The sequence below is a fragment of the Danio rerio genome, chromosome 4 (assembly GCF_049306965.1).
Source record: "Danio rerio strain Tuebingen ecotype United States chromosome 4, GRCz12tu, whole genome shotgun sequence".
Taxonomy (NCBI): domain Eukaryota; kingdom Metazoa; phylum Chordata; class Actinopteri; order Cypriniformes; family Danionidae; genus Danio; species Danio rerio.
Window position 1 is genome coordinate 42861313 of NC_133179.1, and position 14729 is coordinate 42876041.

A 14729-nucleotide genomic window follows, 5' to 3' on the forward strand; every position below is an offset into this window, starting at 1 on the left:
TTTCCCAATAGTCAATACTACAGTATGCTGTAGTATTCATTATCAAAGTCTTGTATTGCAAGTTTTAAAATATAATGCACTTTGCTTTATGATTCAAAACGTTGCAGTATTTAATGCAAATTATTATAGTTTTTTGTACATGTGGAAATGCTTATGTATAGTTATTTACAATACTGTTATTTGCTTTGTCTTGCAGATACTCTCACTCCCAACACATTCATCTATCCTTCACTCCATTAAATACAACACAACGGCTCTTTTAAGAGCCATCATTAGCTAAAATCTCACTCAATTTCTCTCTCTCTCTCTCTCTCCCTCTCTCATACTCTTCATCTTCTTCTCACACTCTCTCTCTCTCTCTCTCTCACACACACACACACATACACACACAATTTATATTTTCACTTTTTTTCTCTTCAATATGGCATCTTGTCAAAAGTCAGATTTTGACCAGTTATATGAGGAAGCTGCCATTCTTACAAGGGAACTTGAATGCAAAGCAGCAAATTCTGCACTTAAAGCAGCTACCAGGGAGGCTGAACAAGATCTACAAACGTTTAGCCTTCCACCAGTAATGTTTTTTTTTTCAAGCAATTTATTTTATATTATTTTAATAGCTTCATTGAATCGTAGTTTGTTAGCTGTTAATAGATATCAAAGTTTTTGCTTAACATCCTATATATGTCTTTTTAGTTAAATACACAGAAGACCAAACGTGTCTGCAGCACCCTTCCCAAACCAGTTTCATTTGTGGAGAGGGATCAGTTTGGTCATCTTGTGCCTAAACGGAGAAGGCAGAAATCTTCTAAGGCAAACATTTGCGATGGTATGGCTATAATAAATTTAGCATATTGTGTATTATTGTAGTGGACACACACATATTTCTTATAATGTGTAGCACCATCATACATTTTCTGTAATGTATAATTATATAAATCTAAATTTTTTTAGCTACAGTGATCAATAGTGCAGGTATGTCTTCATCTTTGGAATCTGGGTAAAGAGACATTGATCATAGTGAGTAATGACACCAACAATTTTCAAAGTAACTAGCCATGCATGGTTATTATTACTATTTTGTCATTTGCCCCATTGTTCTTATTTGAAGGTCCATCACTGTCTGCTCACACTGTTTGGGCAGCAGCGGTAAACATTGGTAAGTATTTCCCTGTAATGGTCAGTCTAACCAACCGCCATAAACACTATAATAGCATTTATTTTTTCCTAATACAGAAACTCTTCATCAAGAAATTGAGGACCTGCTAGGTGATACTGATGACATTAAGTGTTCAATTCCGACTTCCTCAAACACATGGGCAAGTCGCATTGAGCAGTCTAAAAAGAAGTGGGCAGCTTTAAGGCCTGAGATGCTGGATTCTTTATTATCTGCTGAATATACCGAGATTAGGCAGTGCCAGCACTGCCTACTGAAGCGATCTGTCATACGATGTAAAGACTGCATTCCCAAGCAGCTATTATGTCCAGAGTGTGATATTTTGCTCCACAAAAGAAAACTTCACAACCGTGAAACTGATGTGGAAGGATTCTTTAGGCCCATATCCCCAAGTACTTTGATTAAGATGGATAGCAGAGGACAATTTCTATTTGAAGAAAAAGGCATGTATATGTTTTTTTCTTTTTGTTTATAATCTTGAAACTTATCGTATGGATTTCTGTTACAATAATGATGCAGCAATGCTAATCATATTAAGGTTTGAAATTTGTTTCCAGATAGCCTTTTGCCCCTTGAGACACCTGAAGAAATTTGCAACTGTTCAATTGATTCCATTGTGGTGTCAGAGGGTAAAAAGGCAATTCTCATAGGAATTGATGGTAAGCTGAGAGGATTTAAAAAAAAAAGTTTAATATTTCTATTATAAATGTATTATATATACTTTATTTCAATAGGTCGTTACAATGTCAGCTTGCCAGAATTCAAATGCTTAAAATGTAACGTGAGCAGAACAACCAACATTCCACTGTTGGTCCGCTCTGGATACTGGCCTGCCAAAGCAAGCTGCGAAACTATTTACAAAATAGATGTCTTTGTGTCTTATGATCACATTAAGCTGACTGCTCCTGGAATGTCCAGACAGTCTTTTACCGGTTTACTGGAACAGCGGACAGAGTTCTTTGGCCGAGTATCAATTAAAACATTTTCAGAATAATTTCTTTCTCAATTTTGGCAGTGCAATATTTTCTTATTGAGTTTATGGTTTTTGTTGTTTTTTGGTGGAAAGATCTGTGCTGTTGCATTTCAAAGAAGCTATTTTGAGTGGAGATACTGTCAGTTTGAAATTGATCAGCTCTGTGGGCTAAAAGTGTTCGACTGTCCAGCCTGTTCTCCATTTATGCTAGCTGTGTCAGTAGATGGCAACAGGAAAATGTATCGCTTCAAAAGAGGGTAGGTGAATTTCTGTATCTGTGTGAAAACCATTTCTAAAAAATATTCAATACCAATTGAATTCAATACCAAAGCTTTTAATTAAATTGTTGTGTATCTATTTTATAGAGCTGAAGACCATGGCCTGTTTAAGGGTGTCTTTGTCTGTGAGGATGAAGATGTTTCCAAGTTCGTGGACTACATTAATAATAAAACAAAGCATGTAAGTTCCATTATTCCTTTAACAATTGTAATTTTTCATCGCCAAATAAAGTAAAATAAAAATGTTAAAAAAAAAATGTTTATTGTTAAATGTGTTTATCTGTTAGCATATTTTTGTACACAGACACAGATTCACATATGTAATTTAATACTACATTGTTGAATCTTCATGTTTCTTTTACTTTGTTATCATTTGGTAAGTCATCTGGCAAAGATGTTTGTGGATCAAGTCAATGGACTGCAGCACGAGTCTGTCCCAATGAAAATCAACAAGCTGGATGAGCAGGGGATGGAGGTAGCTGTCTGTCGGCATGGTGTGCTCCTAAGAAGTTTGAACATGATGAGAGGGGAAATATTTGCATATCCCATGTTTCTACAAAAGGAGCTGACACCACGCAATGTGCAGTTCATGTGCACTGATGTAATATGCAAGTACTGGCCATATCTGCAGAGAGTAGTTAGAGACTGTCCAGAGCTGTCTCCTCTCCTGGATATGAAGCCATTCCTGTCAGTGATGCATGCAAAGGCCCACTCCTGGAAATGTGAGGTAAACTATTTTCCAGAACATGAAGGTATCTGTTTGTGACTTGGATGCTTCTATGGTCTGACATGGTTTAATTCTGTAAAATATTTCACTTCCACTCTCAAGATTAAATGGGGTGGTCGAAACCAAGAAGGAGCAGGCACCACCCTGGGCGAAGAGGTCGAACAAGTAAACAGCTTCTTGTCAAGAACTGCTATATGCAGTAAATACATGACCAAAGGAGGTAACTGTATGACTGCAAACATATTCAAAGTACACAAATGCCAGATTTAGGATAAAGTGATTGACAAAATGAATTTCTTTTTTTTTTTTATTATTCAAATTTTGACAAATTCTATATCATTCACAAAGGTGTGATACAACTACAAAACTAGTATGCAACATTAATGTGAGCTTTTGATGATTTATGTTTTTTTTTTTTATAGCTAGAACAGACATGATTACTATTCAGGCCATGGCATGGAATAAACGCAAAATTGAGAACCTTGCAAAATTGTTGTCCCGAAGATTACAAAAGGTATATTTCTAAATTACTTCTCTCTTACTTAGGTGGAAATGTAATAATTTTTTTGCTAACAAATTTGGTATCCATTATAAAACATGAAAACCATAGTGAATTTCAATTCAAGTGTACTTGTTATAAAAAATGTTCTACTCTACTTTTATTTTAAAATGCTCATTAAATATCCCTTATATTTTTGTTATAATACATTCACCTTTATGGTATTGTCATTCATTAGACACAAGCAAAAATTCAGGAAGCTTCCAGAAACATTACTGCATTAAAGACAGAATTGGCAATGACAGATGACACGCTTAAAGCCTGGAGCAAAGAAATCCAGGAATGGGCTGATACAGGTAGGTGTGTGTGTGTGTGTGTGTGTGTGTGTGTGTGTGTGTGTGTGTGTGTGGTATACTTGGGTATATATATGATACACATACATAGAAACTTGGTGACATAAATATTTAAATCTATATATATTTTGTATTTCATATATATATATATATATATATATATATATATATATATATATATATATATATATATATCATACAAGTGTTTATTTTAAGACATAACAGTACACACACATTTATTATACATAAATACATAACTTATTTTTGATGCAATTAATCACGGTAAATTTTTTTGCCCTGCAGTAGTTTTAAGCCTTTCATTGACATAATTTAGACAGCTGACAGTAATGATGTGTAAAATTGTTTATTATTGAAATTACATTCCATACCTTTCATATAATCATGATGTGCATATGTATGTCTTATCAACAATTTAGCAACAAGTGAGGCGAACATGGGCAGTGACCAGGGGCTCCAAAAGACGATTGAGTCGCTTTATGAGAGCATCAGGCAGAGGAAGCAAGATCTTTACCGTCAATCAGGTTATATAACTTTAGATATTATTCAAACACATTTGTTGGGTTTTGTCTGATTAATCTGACCTGATTGATTGATCTGATTGTCTGAGTATTGAAATCCGGCTTCTTAAAACACATGGTCAATTTCCATGGTCCAGGCCAAAAAGAAGTGGGCAGCTTTGAGGCCTGAGATGGTGTAGTCTTTATTAATAGCTGAGTATACAAAGATTAACTCCTGTTGGTGACTGTTGGCAGTAATCAGGGTTGTATAACCTGGCTGAACATGTTCAGTGAGCCTATGTTGGAGAATTCTGAACATGGCAGTTATTCTTCCTATATTTCTAAATCATCAAAAATCCAACAAAAGTTTTGATGTTTAAGGTTTGTCTGCATGTTTGTTTTAACATTGTTGCATTATTTTATAATATTTGTTTTATAAGAATTGGGAAAGCACAAGTTTGATGGGAAAAAGGTTTTAAATTGTCTTTTCATATTTATTACATATTTTTAAGATGGAAACAAGAGAAGACACAAAATCCGCAGAAAGATTTGGGAGGAAAAAGCTAAATTCATTGCAGCTATTGATGAATACAACAGGGCAGCACCTCAGAAATTGCAGTCAGCTGACACAATTCTGGCATCCGAGGGCTATGCATGGCCGTGGGTCTTGGATGAGCGTGGTATGTCTTGCTATCAGTTTAAATTTTGATGTATGGCCTGTGGTTATGTGTCACTTATCTGTTAACAGTGGGTATTAGGGCTGCTCAAAAATGTAATATACCATTTATTGCATACATATAGTAAGTTGTTGATCTGTCCATGGGGACAGTAAGATGGGGCCTTAATTTATTTGTACCTTTTCAGTGGGGACTATTATTTTTTTTGACTAGACTGGCCCAAAGGTGAATCATGAGCCTCGGAGCTAAATATAAATACTAATGACAAGAACAGAGACAAGAGGAAAAAGACAACAGAATGAATGACTTGAAAACTTGAAACATATTCTGATTCTTATTGTCTGTTGTAATTTTTCTCTAATTTATGTAGTGGTTAGTCAGAATCACTATCTGTCTGTTTCAAGTTGTTTTATATGCTTTCCGCAGTGTATATATACGTTTTGTTTATCAGTTATTGCAGCTAGCAACTTGTATATCATAACAAATAATGTGATGCCCTAAAATTGAGCATCCATCAATATACTAAAATCCCTTTTTGAGAGTTGTCATTAATGAAATGTGTAGTACATTCATCATAACTCTGATTTGTAAAAACTTGCTAAGTGTACTTATATAGATAACTAACATTTTAAAAGTTGGAATCACCATTGATGCTTTTGGAAACATGTTCACAGATAATCTTGTCATCAAAAAAAAAGGCATTTGACCAACTGATGCTGCTGAACCGGCTTACTGAATAGGAGTGTGTTGTCCTGAAAGAAATCAGAAATCACTGGAAATGCCTCAAAAGAGACCATTCTCTTCTAAATGATCTTTCAAGTAACATCGATAATGATAAAGAACGGAATAGGAAGTGTTTCATACCTTTCTGTTAATATTTCAAAAATATGACCATAAAATCATGTTTTTAACTGAAGCTCTACTAACTGGTTATATATATAAATAGCTACTGCTTTCATCTTCTAAATACGTTCACATATGCTTTAATTTCTGCAAACAATTACAGTAGAACACTTTTAAGAAGTGAGTAATTATTGTGCTTTTTTATGTTACAGAACTGGACTGTGGACTTTCTGAAAAAGGAGTTTTAGGACTTCGCTCTGTACTTCAGAAAAGAATGTGCTACCTCAGAACCCACATGTCCTCGCTTCAACAACTGTACACTAGTGTTCTTAACAATTGTGTTGAGTCTGCGAACATTATTGATGATGATTTTCTCGAAATGGATGAGGTGGATATCCAGTTTAGTTCAGACTATGATGATGAGGAGGTGGATAACGCTGAACTGTCATTTGAAATCTAAGCTAAGCTAAGCTTAGAGGAGAGAAAAAAAGGACACACCCGCGCTTTTCTCTAGAGTTTTGCTCCAACTGTAATAGTTGGATGATTGGATATGATGTAACTTTATTTATAAAAATAGTCAAACAGTCTAGGGTGAAAATCAGGAGCAAACAACAGTATAAGGAGTAATCTAGAGAGGAATCCACATGAGTCACATTTCCAAGCTACAATAATTTATTTGTTTGATTACATGAGCTGCAAATTGTCCTTCATTTGTTAGGTAACATGGGGAAAAATGCTACGTCTGGGCATTTTAATATGAAAATATTGTTTTTGTCTTTGAATCCTTGTGTGCCTTTAAATTCGTTTTGTAAAAATTTTTATTTTGGACATGCTTTTATTCAAATGAAGCGGTAAGTCTTTTTTCCACATGGATGATTTGAAATTATGTCTACCCTTTTTTGTATTTTATTCCTGTGAGCAATGTGTACTGTAAATTTTTAAATGCAAGAAATATATATATATATAAAAGATAACTCATTGTTTTAGTTTACATTATGTGCAGAATTTATTGCAGGAGTATTTTCTTGTATAAACAACCTTTTGTCAGGTATTTCTTGTAAGCACAATAAATGGATCTCTTGTTTGTTGACAAACAGTCACGAAAGTAGCTCTGATGACTTGTACATATCATCATAAGGCCTGTAGGCCTATAGAGAGTTTGAGTTTGTTATTATCTAGTTCCAGCACCAGCATTGTCTGCCCATTCACTTTAAAACAGTGATACACACACTGTTAGACCTTACCAGGCTTTTTTACGGTATTGATTTTAATAATTGATAAATCCAATTATCACTACACTCTTATCGTTTTGAAGGATGTTGGTGCAAAATTTAACATCATCTTTACCGAAAATAGCAGCAAATACATACAGAAATGCCATAGTACAGCCCCCAACATGAAAGTGAGTACATACATGACGGGTGGCCGAGTCCATCGAATCCCATTTTTGTCGTTCATTTGATCTGTCGTTCATACGGCAAAAATGAAAGTCATCTTACCGAAAATAGTTGCAGAAACATACATATACAATTATGTGCCACAGTCCGGCCTCCACCAAAGAAGAAGGAAAATATGTGACGAGGTGACCAAGTGGTTAAGGTGATGGACTGCTAATCCATTGTGCTCTGCACGCGTGGGTTCGAATCCCATCCTCGTCGCTCATATGTTCTGGCTTTCGAGAGATCATGGTGTTTCTGTAGAACTACTTTTACTCTCACTCTTTTAGCGTTTTGAAGAATGTTGTTGCAAATACATTTGGCCATCGAATCCCATTCTTGTCGTTGTCATGCTCTGTCGTTCATATGGCAAAACTGAAAGTCATCTTACCGACAATAGTGGAAGAAACATATGTAACCCTAGTGAAATCGTTAAAGTATAATCATATTATTATTATATCTACAAGTCTTTATAAATATAATAAACGAAAAAAAATTCATGTATACAAATGTAGTTTGAGGTAAAGTAACAACCAATTGTAAGAGCGGGTTGTTAGCTCTGCCCCTTCCAGCTTGCCGGCAGAGAGAGACAGAGCAGAGACGAGACCGGTTGGCAGAACAATAGAAAGGAGCAAACTTGAACAAACAGATTAAAATACAGTATGTTATGATTCCTAAACAGTTTAAAAGTGATTGTAGTTGTACTAAATCAAGTTGTACCTGCAAAATAGTTGTTATTTAGTGTGTTAATGTGTTTAAGAGTGTGTTGAAGTCAGACTGCATGTTGCATTGCGTTTACAGTGCGCTGACGCCATTTTGCAATCGCGTGTGTGTGAGAAGACCATAGAGTGATATAGACATCGTGAATTTGACAGGTATCCCATTATATTAGCTCATTTTATGGTAAACATGTGTGTGTATGTGTTTTATTTGTTCTACGTGTTGTATATTTTGTATGTTTTTGAAATGATTTTGAACATATTAAACTTATTTATAAATTCTGGTCTGTGATAAGGCCAAGTTTTTTTCTGAGGACATTTTCCCAGTTTCACTGGATTCCTTGTATTGATGGCGAGCCTCCTACGTTGACCTGGAAAATTGTGAAGTACACATATTTCAATTTATCCACATTTCACCGGATAAAGAAAGAATGTGCCAAAAAGTTAATTCCTTTATTGGACTGCGATTTTTGAATACAGCTCTAAAGACTGATTTTCTTGGAGGGAAAAAACAGAACTTTATCTGAATTGAACTGATTTCACCAATTTCAGAGTGAACAACGACACAGATTTATTTGTGTTATTTTATGGATTCTTTTGTTTTCACTTGAATTCATTTATTGTGATTTGTGTTTGATTTAAATAAAATAAAATAATTGTAAAGTGGGTGCACCCTGGGGTTGTGTATAAATAGTTATGTTACTGATGTAAGTATTGTTTACTAAGACAAATACGAAAAGGAAAAAATTCATACAATCTAAAGTAAAACTATTTTTGTATTTAAAACATTCAACAACAGTTTGTCTTTGGTTATTGCTCAGTTTCACCCCCATCCCCCTTTACTTACCTTGTAATCTTCTGGTTTTATTGTCTGGTCCAATAATAAATAAATATAGTACACCTGTTACACTTGGATGGGAGACCGCCTGGGAATACCAGGTGCTGTAAGCTTTTCGAAGTCCTTCATTTGGCAGCTGATAGACTTCCCCGTGTCACAGCTTCGCTGCCATTATTTTTTCTCGCCTTCAAGGGCATTGTTTCTGTCGGTGCTGTGTCGATGCCAGCTGAGCTGCGCTCGCTCCCTGGTGCTGCGCCTGTTTCAAATAGCCAACTCTTGACGCCCTCTTTTGCTTACGGCCATACCACCCTGGCAACGCCCCCTTGAGTTTGACTGAGTCAGTGCTTTCAAGGAAGTGTGAGGTGGCAGTAGGGAGAGAAAGGCTCTCCCATTTTGATTTTCTTTATTGTTTTTTTTTCTTGATTTTGCTTATAATAAATTATAATCATTTTGTTTAGTTTTAGTTAAACCCCAGACAGTGTTATCTGTTTGAGGTTAAAACTTTTTGAAAGGATGGACACTTTGGCAAAGGAATTGGAAATGAATATGGACAATGGCAGCATGGACAAAGCTACTCCTGAAGATAACAACACAAGAGATTCAAACAATGGCATCGACAATAATGACACATGGGCAACTGTTGTGGCAAGAAGGAGGAGAAATAAATCAGACACAAGCAAAGAAGGAAGTGGAGAAATACAACAAATGAAAGGTAAAGCAATTGCTGAACGTTTAGAAAATACCCAACAAACAAGTCAAAGAAATGAGATGATAAACAAACTGAAAAGTCAAGCTAGATTTCAGCGACAATATAAAAAAGAAACAACTTTGACATTGACTGTGAAAGATCCTGAAAATATCACCGTAACTATGATTATAAAGGCTGTGGAAGATAAGACTGGAATTGGAAAATTGTTTGGACTGAGGAAAAAGTCCAATTTTGACTATGAACTTACTATGGAAAATGAAACGGACTGTGATCACTTAATGGATGGACTGATGATTAACCAACAATTCTGCGAAATATCAAAACTCTGCGCAACTGAGAGAATGGTTTCTTTTTTGAACTTACCCAACTATATTCAAGATAGTGAAATCATCCAAAAGCTTGTGGACTGGGGAGTTTCTCCAATTCTCTCTCTGAGAAGAAGATATCATCCAGGAACAACTGTGGCTGATGGAACAAGGTTTATCAGGGTGAAATTTCCAAAAGAAGTCATGAGTCTTCCTTACAATGTAAAGTTTGATACAGAGGAAGGACCAAAATATTTTAGAGTCATACATGATCAGCAGATAAAAACATGCAGATTATGTGGAAGTGCTGAGCATGAAAAAAAAAGACTGCCCACAATTTGTGTGTAGAGAATGTCTGGAGCAGGGGCATTTTGCGCGGGACTGTAAAGCCCCACGGTGCCAAGGCTGCAAAAAGACAATATTGTGGTGCAGATGTGAATCGGATGAGGAAGAGACTGGAGTTATGGAAACGAACAAACAAATGGAGAAATCAAGCAATGAAGAACGGAAAGAGGAAGTACAGGAATTACCACCGGATGATTTGAATGAACAAGAAGAGGAGCAGGCCATGAGTGAAGAGGATGAAGGAGATACAGCAGAAACTGAGGCACAACATCTAATGAAAGACGATGGACAGGACATGGAAGAAGAACATGGAGCAGCAGGTGAAAATACAGAAAGCAGAATTGAGGAAGAGGTAAGCGATGATGATGATAATGAAGAAATAAATATTGGGACTAAAGACAGAACAATAGACAGCATAAACAGAAGACGCAGAAAAACTGTACAATTAAATATTCAGCAAGTGCTTAAGAAACAAAAATTACGAAAGGAAGCAAAAGCAAAATTAAAAACTGACAGAACTGATCTAAGATTTTAGATCATAAAAAGACTACAAATGATTGATGGATTGTTTCATTTGGATTTTCTTTTGTTTGGATGGCTTGTTTTCTTTTATATTTCTAATGAACAACTTATGTTTGGTTTCAATTAATGTAAGAGGGCTGTCATCCAAAGTGAAGTTTGAAAATGTAATTGCTTTAACAAAAAAATGTGATGTTATATGTATACAAGAGACTGGATGGAATGAAAACATTGTTAAAGATTTAAAAAAATGTTGGGATGGGAAAATATTGTATAATAATGACCCAAATAAGAAAAAAGGCATGGCAATACTAATTAGAAGGGGAATAGGATATACATTTGATGTTTTATTTAAAGATAATTATGGAAGGATTTTAACTATTAAAATTATGAATAAGGATGAAGAAATAACAATATGTAATATACATGCTCCAAATTAAGACTTGGAAAGAGTAACTTTTTTTAAAGATCTAAGTGTTTTAATGAGTGGATGGAATAATGTTATTGTTTTAGGAGATTTTAAGACTGTTTTAGAAAGAATAGATGTAGATGATCATATGGTGTATAGAGCAGATGTTGGAAGAAGAGAAATGAAACACATGATTGAAAAACATAAACATGTAGATGTATGGAGAGAGAGAAATAGAGCCAAAAGAGAATACTCAAGAAGACAGTGGGTGAATACAGTTTTAAAACAAAGCAGATTAGACTATGTTTTATGTACAAGAAATTTAGAATCTTTTATTTCAAATATTTTTTACAAGATTTTTAGCTGTAGTGACCATGATTTTCTGTATGTAATGATGGATTTCAGTGGAGTTGAAAGAGGACCAGGTGTATGGGTGTTTAATACAGAGCTTTTAAAGAATGATTTTTATAAAATTGAAATGGAAAACATGATTATTAATAGTGTGAATGATGAGTTATATGAGGAAGAAATAAGTGTGTGGTGGGACAATGTAAAATTAGAGGCCAAAAGATTTTCAATAGAATGTTCAAAGAAAATGCAGAAAGCCAAAAGAGCTAAAGAAAGACAATTAAACAAAGAATGGGAGAATGAAATGGAAAAGATAACAGAAGGAAATATGGATATTAGGAGAATAGTGATATTAGAAGAGAAACTGAAAAAACTAGAAGAGGAAAAATGTATGGGAGCTAGAATAAGAAGTAAGATGAAAAATACAGTGGAAGGAGAAAGAAGTACAAAGTTCTTTTATGATCTAGAAAAAACACGACAAAAAGCAGATTTGATAAAGAATGTCTCAACAAAAGAGAAAACTGTCAAAGATAAAGAAAGTATTTTAAGAACAGTTAAAGATTTTTATGGAACTTTGTTTAAAGCAAAAGGAGTTCATGAAGAAGATAAGGATTTTTTATTAAATCAAATAAAGGTTAAAGTAAGTGAAGAGGATAAAAAACTGTGTGATAGTGATATAACTGAAGATGAGATCAATGAAGCTATAACACAATTAAGTAATGGGAAAAGCCCTGGTTTAGATGGTTTGTCATCTGAATTTTATAAGACTTTTAAAGATGTTTTAATTCCAATTTTAAAAGACCTTTTTATTGCTATTTTTAAAAAAGGACAGTTGAGTGAGAGTATGAAGAAAGGAATGATTAAAATAATTTATAAAAATAAAGGTGATAAATATGATTTGCAAAATTATAGACCTTTAAGTATGCTTAATACAGATTATAAAATATTAGCAAAGATTTTAGCAAACAGGCTTAAAAAGGTAGTTCCCACTCTTATTACTACTAACCAGGCTTATGGTGTTATAGGTAGAGATATAGCAGACACAGTAACAAGCATCAGAGATTTAATCTGGTACATAAAAGAAAAAAAAGATGAAGGATTTTTATTCAGCATAGATCTAGAAAAGGCTTTTGATAGAGTTGAGCATAGCTATTTATTTGACATAATACAGAAATTTGGCTTTGATGAGAATTTTATTAAGTGAATAAAATGTTTTTATACAGATATTTTTAGTTGTTTTAAAATAAATGGATTTTTAACCGATTACATTGAGATTTCTAGATCTATAAGACAAGGATGTCCTTTATCAGCGTTATTATACACATTAGTTGCTGAACCATTAGGCTTAGCTATAAACGGAGAAAAGGAAATTAAAGGGTTTAAAATAGAAATCAATAGAACAGAACAGAAAATTTTTCAGTATGCTGATGATACCACTCTATTTTTAAAAGATTTTAAAAGTGTTGGAAAAGCTATGGAAATATTTGATAAATATTGTCGAGGATCGGGAGCAAAAGTAAATAAAGAAAAAACTGAATATATGAAGATGGGAAAAGTAGACGTTCCATAAGGAAATTGGGAATATAAAGAACAAAAAAATTACATAAATATCTTAGGCATTACACTGGGATATGATGAAATTAATGTAGCCCTTATTAAAAAAGAGCTTACTTAAACCCACTTGCACCTAAAAGCAGAGCATATTATATTTTTATACATAGAAATATACAGAGATTATAATTATATATTTCATATTATGGTAATCTAATAGACAGAGAATATTAACAGACCACTATTCTGTTAAGAAAGTGTATTTTAGTATGCATACTATTATAGGAGTTATATGGTATGTTTCCCTTTAAGTAACTCGTTCGCTACATTTTAGTGTTTGGTTGATTTGCACTTGGGTGAAAATGTGCTTTTTGCTATCAAGTTTGTGTGTTAATACCTGATTGGGTCTATACCAATTAGTCCCCGCCTCTCTTATAGGTGAATAAACTATTATTGGTTTATTGAGAGAGCTGAGGAGAAGATCGAGAGAACGAGACCGCAGAGGCTTGTCTCTGAGAGAAACTTGAGTATTATAACTGCAAATCGTGAGTTATATACAGTCTACATTGATTTAAAGTGTGCTAAAGTTGTTTAAGAACCATAGTGTATGCGTTAAGTGTAATAATTGCGAGTATATTGAGACCGTTTGTGAGCTGAAGACATTGAAGCTCGTGTGAGACCATATCCTCGTGTTTTAGCAGTCAATGCTACACTAGACTGACGCAGTGTTTTAGCGAGTGAACTGTTAAGAGAGTGAAGCTTGTTCAGGAGGACAGATTCATTGCATCGGCAGGAGTGTTCATGCTGTGTGCTGACGCTGCATCGGACTGACGGTTCGCGGTGGGGGACATCGATCGCGGGACAGACGACATCGCGCGGAACGGACGACGATCGTGACGGCTGCAGGAACGCCAGGTACATTTACAGTGTTTTCTTTTTGCTCTTGTAAGAGTGAAGAGGCCATTTTGCAGTTTCAAAGGCCACTACGCACCCGAGCAACATAACAGGCCTGCATCGAGGGTGGGTGAGACTGTATGTGTGTGTGTGTGAGAGTGGGCCCACTTTCAATATTTCAGTGTTGCAAAAGTGTTCATTTGCTGTTAACGTTTACAAAAAATAGTGAAAAAGGTGTTATTTTTACATTTATATTTGGAGAATATTTGCTTTGAGATTCTATAATCTGAGATACGAATGCACTAAATAATTGTGAGTAATCTAAATCATTCAAGAGTGAATATACAGTTTTAGTAAGGGAGCGTCTAAAAAGTGCATCAAGTCACAAAAGTGTAAAATGCTTATTGCTTAAGTGATTGGGGTCCAGTTGTTGGATACTCATACTGTGTGTTTATTGAAGGTTAATAACTGTTTCTCTTTGCAATTAGTGTTTTATCTATTGTGTATTGATATAAGGTTGTATTAATAATTCATATCTTATTATAAATAGCATTATAATTATATTTATACCTATAATATCACCTATATAAATAACAAATACATCTATACTCATC

General features: G+C 34.5%; 1 protein-coding gene and 1 non-coding gene across 2 annotated transcripts; both read left to right on the forward strand.

Moving 5' to 3' along the window:
* Nucleotides 1-1108: 1108 nt before the first annotated feature.
* Nucleotides 1109-7140, forward strand: LOC137490960 (uncharacterized). The gene is made up of 12 exons (XM_073947620.1): nucleotides 1109-1156; nucleotides 1234-1617; nucleotides 1732-1833; nucleotides 1909-2404; nucleotides 2513-2606; nucleotides 2807-3152; nucleotides 3255-3372; nucleotides 3575-3666; nucleotides 3890-4007; nucleotides 4442-4546; nucleotides 5035-5202; nucleotides 6255-7140. The coding sequence occupies exons 4-12, from the start codon at nucleotides 2371-2373 to the stop codon at nucleotides 6500-6502; spliced, it is 1323 nt and encodes a 440-aa protein (XP_073803721.1). The 5' UTR covers nucleotides 1109-1156; nucleotides 1234-1617; nucleotides 1732-1833; nucleotides 1909-2370; the 3' UTR covers nucleotides 6503-7140.
* A 478-nt stretch (nucleotides 7141-7618) lies between these two features.
* trnas-gcu (transfer RNA serine (anticodon GCU)) lies at nucleotides 7619-7700 on the forward strand. Its single transcript has one exon. It is a non-coding gene; the product is annotated as a tRNA-Ser (tRNA).
* The last annotated feature ends 7029 nt before the right edge of the window (nucleotides 7701-14729 follow it).

What these genes read in the sequence shown, in the direction of transcription:
- LOC137490960 (XM_073947620.1), top strand. Translation starts at nt 2,371, where the DNA reads ATGGCAACAGGAAAATGTATCGCTTCAAAAGAGG. An exon ending in ATGTATCGCTTCAAAAGAGG is followed by an intron (nt 2,405 to 2,512) that starts GTAGGTGAATTT and finishes TCTATTTTATAG; the next exon opens with AGCTGAAGACCATGGCCTGT. An exon ending in CCCACTCCTGGAAATGTGAG is followed by an intron (nt 3,153 to 3,254) that starts GTAAACTATTTT and finishes TCCACTCTCAAG; the next exon opens with ATTAAATGGGGTGGTCGAAA.